Genomic DNA, 8,833 nt, shown 5'->3' with positions numbered 1-8,833 from the left:
TGAAAGCCGGCCCCTTTTTTTATTAGCTATATTCTCCTATAATGAAAATAAGAATTGAGATGGCAACTTAATTAATTTTCATTTCTATTAATAAATTATTCCTTTTTATTGTCTATTCTCTTCCTTATGCTTTGTTTGAAATTTGAAAAATATTAAGAAAAAAAAAATATCAAAAAATTCTCATTTCATGTGAGAAATTAAAGAAAAAAATCAAATTTAGATAAATGAAAGATTTTATCAAGATTCTTTATTTTAATTTTAGACATCATTAATAATTAATTTTTATTTTTAATATATTAAAATAAAAATATATTTTTGCTAGTGTTTAATATAAAAAGAAAATATAATACAAAATTTCTTATTTTTTGTTTCTTTTTCATGTAAAATTTTTAATCGAGACTCTCAAAAAACTAATCAAGAAAAAAAAAGAAAAAAAAAAAGAAAGACAAACACACACACACACACACTCCTTCCTCGCTGTTTTTTTCCCTCCATTTTCTTTTCTTTCTTCACAAACAGAGCGTTTTTATTTTAAAATACAAATTAATTAGCTTTCCAAGAGGCTTGTGCCTTCTGGAGTTATTCGCGCAGAGGGAGAGAGAGGGTGGGGGAGAGAGAGAATGGCCGAAAACCTATTTCAAGGGTTGCCGCCTCCTTCTGCAGCACCTGTTTTCCAACAAGAGCAACAGGAAGTTTCAAGGACACCTGTTTCTGACAAGAAAGAATCTTGTGCACCTTCAGCTCCTGCTCTCAAAAGCGCTCTCAAACGACCCAAGCCTTCCGAATCACTTCCCGAAGGTTTTTCTCCCAAACCCTCTTTCTATCTCTGCCTTTAGAATCCCAATTCAGGGTTTTAGCGTTGATCGTCCTGCTCGTTGGCGGATCCAAGATTTTGTGATAGGAAAAAATTGTAATTTTTATATGTTTTTGGCATTTTGTTTACAGTTTGATGAACGAATTAACTTATGACATACAATTTTTAATTGAAAATTTTGGTATTAAATTTTGTTTATTAGAAATGTTTGCAATGTATTTATTTATATTTTTCAATATTAATTATTTGGAGACACTCTATCCCTCTGAAGTCAACAGCTAATTTTTTTTTTTTTTTATATTAAGAAAAATCCTTGTATCCTAGAAAGGGAACGAATGCATGTACTATATACTTAAAAATACACTATAAGTCTTGAATGCAATAAACAAGAATAAAATCAACATTATAGGAGAAAGTACATGAAAGTGTGGGACAGTCACATTATGGATATATAGCTTTATGAACAAAGCACGTTATGTGTACTTCTCCTGGTCCAGATTTCCTCCGATTACTACATTTCCAGAAAATTGGAAAATTTTCAATCCACTTACTTGCACTGGTGTGGATTCTTTGGAAAATTTTTCATGATGCAAGGGGCAGGATCCCTTAAGTCGCTCGTTTTCTTTTCTTTGGCTTTGTATTCCCTTTGTTCATTAATTCATTCTTCTTACCTTTCTTCGATAATAAAAAAAAAAACGGTAGTTAAAATTAATTTCTAATTGTCTTGTTCCCCCCATCCTATCTTAGCTAGTTAATGTTTTGTTACCCCCTTCCCCTTGCTAAGTCTGTATATATCTTGTATCATTGTAAGAAAGAAGCAGCTAAGTATTGATATTGAATTGAAAAAGGGTTTTCATTTGTGAAGCTTGATAGCTTTGTCCAATCCTTGTGATTGTGTAGTGAGAGGCTACATCGTTCTCCTTGAAGATCAGGTTGTGAGAGACCACTATTCTATACAGTGACTCCATCTCCACATATCCCACACTCATCGCACAATCATCTCCACCAAAATACACCCCACAACCACCAATCCACCATTCCATTGTTGCATACATATTGGTATTTCATAGCTTGCACAAAGAACTTCAGACGAGATCTAACTTGTGTAGAATATCGTCAAGTCATCCTTTGTAGTTATTGGTAAATTCAACATTCATTTGAACCCATTTCATATACACACAGCAGTTCCACTTCCATCATTGCATTTCGAAGCTTGTTCCAAGGATTTTCTAGCAGGATCTAAGTTTGTGGTGAACATATCAAATCATCCAACGATTTCCTTTGGTAAGGTTGTTCTTTACTTAACCTCTAACTGATTGTGAACCCTTGTTTGAAGCCCCAGAATCCTTAGTTGAGAAATAGCCTTAAATCCCTACAAGTTTTATTCAAACCCGTAGGAGTTTAGGCGACTGACCCCATCAGTGTAGTTGATTGACCTGCTACTGCCACTCATGAATTTTGTTTTGAAATTCATCAGGCGATTGAGGTCATTGGCTCAGTCGACTAAATCGCTATTGCCCATCTCGAATTTTGTTTCTAAATTCATCAGGCGACTAACCCAAAAGTCTAGGCGACTGAAGTCACCTTGAACCTTTAGTTTTCACTATTAATTCACATTGTTTGAATCCATGCTTAATCGTGTGTAAGTCTTTGCTTGAAAATTTGAACTTCTATGTTTGAATAACACATTTGAGCCAAAAGATTACAATATTGATACTTACTAGTTTAAAATCAATTATAGGAATATTGTAGTGCTAAACATAGAACTTTCATTCTTGAAATAATGAAATATTAGTTTTCTGCATTTAACTTGAATCTTTTGTGAAAGAACTCTTGGGACTTATTTTCTAGACTGCATCATACACTATTTAAAAATTCAACGACATGTGAACTATAGCATGATTTATGGTGTTTATGTTCGGATAATTGAATTCTTTAATTTAAAGTGTATTGAGTGTATGTGCTTACTTGTGAGGGTTGAATTAGTAGGACATAGGTCACCTGGCCCCGTCCTACATCATCTTGGTATTAGAGCTTAGATCGAATTAGGCGGACCCTCTAAGTCCCAACATCTTCATTTTTCTGCCTCCAACTTGATGTGCAATTTTCTCTACCAAAACCTTCCCATCTTGAAAAAGTTTGAACACAAAAGTTGTGGGAAATTCTCGTAGCTTTCTTTTGATACCAAGGTCGCCTTATTTGGAGTTCTCTAGCAAAAGTTATGCCCCAAATACTGAAGGGCGTTTGTGGATGAAAATCCATTAGCAGCTCGCGGGATTTCAGTTTCAAATTGAAATAGTCGACGGTTTTAGGAAACAGTTGACGGTTTTGCCCAGAACTGCCCACCTATACTCAGAATTTTGGATATTTGGAGCTATAGTTTGGTTAGGCTTAGGGCAAAAACCTCTGAGGAGGAGGATTTGTGTTTTCTAGATGGGAACTAGAGCCGGAAATCGTTATCATGGTCGTAGGAATGATATGGAACGTGATATACTCTTAGATAAGCTTCAAGATTAAGTCCATGACTTGAATCAAGAGCTAATTGGGACCTACCAAAGACTAGATAGGTTAGAAGTCCAACTAGTCCATAACCCACCTCAAGAGAATATTGATCAAGGTAATGATGATGAACAAACGAGAGAGCCTGAGGAAGATCAAGTATATGTTCCTAAAATTGTACCTAGTGAGGATGAGTTGTCAAGTGAACCAAATGAGAGTGCCAGTCTTGTAATTTCCCACTTTGAATTTTTTTAAAGCCATCTTAACTTCAATGACTTTAATTTTGTGAAGTAGTTTCATATTTTTAGTCTTCTCCTAATTTGTCACTTCTAAGTTCAATTGTTCAAGCTTTCAATTTGGTCTCCATTAAACATCTTATTAAAGCATCTTTGCCACCTCTCTTTTATATTTTCTTCTTTAAGCAAGGCATTATCATTCTCATCCTTCATACATTTTACGTTACCTAAATGTTTGCACTTTCTTTGTCTAGTTCAATGAAGTTTATATATGTCTCTTTGCCCTTATTTTGTGTCTAGTCTAGCATATAAATTATCATAAGCTCTATGTTTAGGTTCACTAGTGGCCTTTTTTGCATCTTTTCTTGCCTTTTATATTTGTTGAAATGTGGAAAAGAAAACTGAATATTCCACTAACTTATGAAAAAGATCACATTCCCTTTAAATAGATGATAATTCTCATCTAATTACTAGGGATATTTACAACTTATTGAAAATAGAATATCCTATTTAAAATGGAAAGTAGTAAAATTGGAAAGACTATCTATAGAATCGGGTAACATGCTACCCAAATCCCTTAGGATTGTGGAACCAAAAATAGCTAACAAATCAATTGATTTGTTAGCTATAAATCTCCTAAAGATCAGCCTCTAATAAAGGCTGATAGATATCTAATAATTCTACACTCCCCCTTAAGTTGGGCTGTAAATATTGATTAGGCCCAACTTGGAACTCAGATCATCAAAATTCTTTCTTGGCAGATCCTTGGCAAGGATATCGGCTGTTTGGAGACATCTAAGCACATACAACATCTTGATTGTTCCCTTATCTATTTTTTATTTTATGAAATGTCGATCAATCTCTACGTGTTTTGTTCTATCATGATGCACTGGGTTCTTTGTGATGCTGATGGCCGACTGATTGTCACAGTACATCCTTATGGGTTCTTCGCCTGAAATCTTTAATTCCTTTAGAAGCCTTCTTAGCCATATTCCTTCACAGATGCCGTGTGCCATTGCCCTGAATTCAGTTTATGCGCTGCTTCTTGACACAACTGATTGCTTCTTACTTCACCATGTAACTAGGTTTCCCCACATATTTGTGCAGTACCTAGAAGTTGACCTTTGATCATGTATTGATCCTACCCAATCTGCATCACTGAATACTTCAATATCTCTTCTTTGATTCTTCTAAAAAAAAAAATCCTTTACCTGGTGTTAGCTTCAAATATTGTAGGATTCTATAAACTGCCTCCATATGTTCTTCATTGGGATTGTTCATGAATTGACTCACCATACTGACAGAGAAGCCAATATCAGGTCGGGTGTGAGTCAAATATATAAGTTTTCCAACTAGTCTTTGATATTTGCCTTTAACCACTGGTGCACTGTCTTCCTTGGCTCCTAGCTTGGTTGTTGAATCCATAGGAGTATCTGCTGGCTTGCATCCGAGCATCCCAGTCTCCTTCAAAAGATCTAGAACATATTTCCTTTGGGAGGCAAAGATTCCCTTCCTTGACCGTGCCTCTTCCTTGCCTAGGAAGTATTTGAGATTCCCAAGGTCCTTGATTTCAAATTCTTTTGCTAGAAGACTTTTGAGACTACTCATTTCCTCCTCATAATCTCCCATTAGAATGATGTCGTCCACATATACAATGAGGATAGAAAATTTTCCTTCAGGAGAGTCTTTAACAAATAGTGTATGATCCGATTGACATTGAGAATAGCCATACCTTCTGACTACCTTTGTGAATCTCTCGAACTAGGCTCTTGGGGATTGCTTGAGCCCATATAAAGATCTTATGAGTTTGCAGACTTTGTTGTGTGTAGCTTGTGTCTCGAATCTAGGAGGAATTTCCATGTAGACTTCTTCAGCTAGGTCTCCATTGAGGAAGGCATTCTTGACATCTAGTTGGTGAAGAGGCTAGTCTAAATTTGCTGCTAAAGATAAGAGGACCTGCATTGTATTTAACTTGGCTACAGGGGCAAATGTCTCTTCGTAGTTGATTCCATATGATTAAGTGAATCCCTTTGCTACCAGCCGAGCTTTGAATCGGTTAACACTTCCATATTCATTGTATTTCATAGTGAATATACATTTGCAACCTACTGGACATTTTCCAGCTGGTAACTCTGTGATCTCCCCTGTTCCATTCTTTTCTAGTGCACTGATTTCTTCCTAGACAGCATACTTCCATTTAGGTGTACTGAGAGCCTCTTGTATGTTATTAGGAACCTGGATTTTGTCGAGGTTGGCAACAAAAGATCTACAATTCGATGACAGCCCCTGATATGACACAAAAAGTGTATATTGGGTGTTTTGTTCATGATCTCACACCTTTTCTCACAACAATAGGACAATCACTATCATCATTAGTTAACTCATTATGGGAAGTCTCATGATTAGAGTTATGTGGTGGATTTTCACTTGATCTGGGACTCGGATCAGACTCTTGGATTTGCTCAAGGGATGCTTGTTATTCTTTCGCCTGTTGGTTCCTTATCCTCTATGAATAGGTAATCAACTCATCATTTTTTGTTGGTTGAATAGTGTCCAGATGCTGATGTTTCATGGGAGATTCTAAGAAGGGATGTGAAGGAGAAATGGAGTCAATAGTTGGAATAAGATTCAAAATTTTGTGATAGGTGAGAAGGGCCAGAATCAAAAGAAGGGTGAGATAACTCTTCAATATCCCAAAGCTGGAATTCCTGTGTAATCTCCCCCTAAATTTCAGATTTGGGGTAATATGGTTGTTGCTCAAAAAATGTGACATCCATGGAGTGATAATATCTTTTAGTAGTTGGTGAATAACATTTATAATCCTTTTGGTTTGGAGAGTACTTGAGAAAAATGCACTTAAGGACTCGAGGTCCAAGTTTACCCTGGCGTTGACTATGAACATGAACAAAAGCTAAGCACCCAAATACTTTGAAGGGAATAGTGGAAATGAGTTGAGTATTGGGAAAGGACTTAAGTAGAGTTTGACAAGGAGTTTGGATTTTGAGAATGCGAGATGGCATCCTATTTATGAGGTAGGCTGCAGTGAGAATGACTTCACCCAAAAAGTGTTTTGATATATGTGTAGAGAACATGAGGGAGCGGGCAACATCTAGTAGGTGCTGATTTTTTCTTTCGGCAATTCCATTTTTCTGAAGAGTGTCGACACAGGAACTTTGGTGTATTATATCTTGACTCGAGAGATAATCATCAAGAATGGATTTGAAATATTCTTTGGCATTATCAGTTTTCAAAATCTGTATTTTTGCTTGGAATTGTGTTTGGATCATGGTGTTAAAATATTTGAAAATCTGACCTGCCTCTAACTTTTCTTTCATGAGGAACATCTAGGTTAGTCTAGTGTGATCATCTGTAAAAGATATAAACCAGCAAGATCCAGTAATATTCTTGATCCTAGATGGCCCCCACACATCACTATGAATCATTAAAAAGTTGGGATGCTTTGTAGGGTCGGTTGGGATAGGAGTTGCAAACATGTTTTGAAAATTGACACATCTCACACTGAAAATCATTTGGATTTTTATCATTGATTAATGAAGGATAGAGTTTCTCGAGATACAAGAAATTTGGATGTTCTAACCTATAGTGTCACGACATAATTTCACTATCATTATTAGAACAAATGACAGAAAAATAACTTTGACTTCTAGACACTAAACAATTAGATTTGTAAGTTGTTCCTTGAGGAGGATCATTAACCTCGAGAAGATAGAGTCCCGAACACATCTTAGCACTGCCAATCGTCTTCCCCAAACCCAAGACCTAAAATTCACACATATTTGGGAAAATTTGGTAACACAATTGAGATCCTGAGTGAGTTTACTAATAGACAGTAAATTGCAATCCAAATTTGGCACTAATAGAACTGAGTTGAGTGTTAGGTTCTTAGAAATTTTAATAGAACCTGTACCAGCCACCTTTGAGAGTGAATCATTTGCTATCCTGACTGTTAAATTTTCATAATAGGGACTATAAGTAGAAAAAAATTTTCTATCTCCAGTCATATGGTCTGATGCTCCTGAGTCTATAATCCATGGACCTAGCTTCTCCTTTTTAACATTAAGTGCACTTAAAAAATTACCTTTGTGTGCCAAAGAACCGGTACCAACCATAGTAGTAGGGGCTGCTGAAGATTGGTTGAACAGTTTTTGCAATAATTCTAGTTGCTCTTTGCTAAAGAGACTGGGCTTGGGTGGTGTTGGTTTTTCATCTACCGAGACGAAATTTCCCGGTCTTTCTTTGTCGTTGGCAAAGCGGGAAGGTTTCCAATCTACGGGTTTAATGTGGATTTTCCAGCAGGTGCCTTTAGTGTGACCAGGATGTCGACAAAGGTCACACCACGACCTCCCTTTCTTCGGTCTTTCCTCGAACTGCAAGGGCTGAACTCTCTAGGTTTGTTGCAGAATCTTGAGGGCCCATTGAGAAGTAAGGTGTACTCCCAAGAGAGGGGGTGAATTGGGTTTTTAAAAATTTCTTTATAAATCTTTTTATTAAGTCTTTCCCAACTCAATCACATAAGTATAATTGGTTTGCAATGACCAACACTCAATCCAAGATTTAGTATTTATTAATGAATGATGATAAAGGTCAAAACTTCAATATTTAGAATTAAGCTTTTCAATATATCAATCCAATCAATAAGGTAAGCTTGATTTCACAATAAAATAGAAATTTCAGCAAGCCTCCAAAATTCAGATTTTGATATAAAAAATGTAACGTACTTCTTTTAATCAAGGTTTCTGCAATCAACGTATTTCCTTTAATCAAGGTTTCTAGAATTCTCAATAACTATTTAATTTCCAGAAATTAAGTAAACATCCACGCAATTTATATATGCAGAAAATTAAAGAGAGTAGGAAAGAGAGAGAGACACTGGATTTTTACAAGGTTCGGCCCAAGGCCTACGTCCTTGCCCCAAGCAATCGTTGTGACGATTCCAACTTTCTTTATTAGGCCAAAGTTACATCCTTTCTCCTTCTCAGGTGGAGTTCCCTCTCTAACGAGAATCCCCTCTCACTAGGCAACGATCCAATAACCTGAATCATCAAAACAACAATAGAAAACAAGAACAATTCTTGTGTACAAAAAGCACTCTCAGCAAGAGTAGATTAGTACAAGTGAATATCACAATATACTTCAATCAAAATCAATATAGAAAGATGAAGCTCAAGAATTTATCATCAGGGTTCTTTCTTAGATTGAGAAACTCAATAGAAACGCAAAGAATCGTAGGCTTTAATCAGCAAATTCTCAGTAGGCACTTCAG

General features: G+C 36.0%; 1 protein-coding gene across 2 annotated transcripts in view; it reads left to right on the top strand.

The window, feature by feature from the left end:
• The first annotated feature begins 464 nt into the window (after positions 1 to 464).
• Positions 465 to 8,833, top strand: part of LOC131152610 (uncharacterized) — a 40,031-nt gene continuing 31,662 nt past the window's right edge. The window contains exon 1 of one of the 2 annotated variants that reach the window (XM_058104355.1): positions 465 to 798. In XM_058104355.1, coding sequence (XP_057960338.1) covers positions 621 to 798 — 178 coding nt within the window. In that variant the 5' untranslated portion in view covers positions 465 to 620. The remainder of the gene's footprint in view (positions 799 to 8,833) is intronic. The other variant, XM_058104356.1, reaches the window with a different exon arrangement.

The sequence above is a fragment of the Malania oleifera genome, chromosome 4, assembly GCF_029873635.1.
Source record: "Malania oleifera isolate guangnan ecotype guangnan chromosome 4, ASM2987363v1, whole genome shotgun sequence".
Lineage (NCBI taxonomy): Eukaryota > Viridiplantae > Streptophyta > Magnoliopsida > Santalales > Ximeniaceae > Malania > Malania oleifera.
The sequence above is the reverse complement of the archived record's forward strand: the minus strand, read 5'-3'. Positions and strand labels throughout refer to the sequence as shown.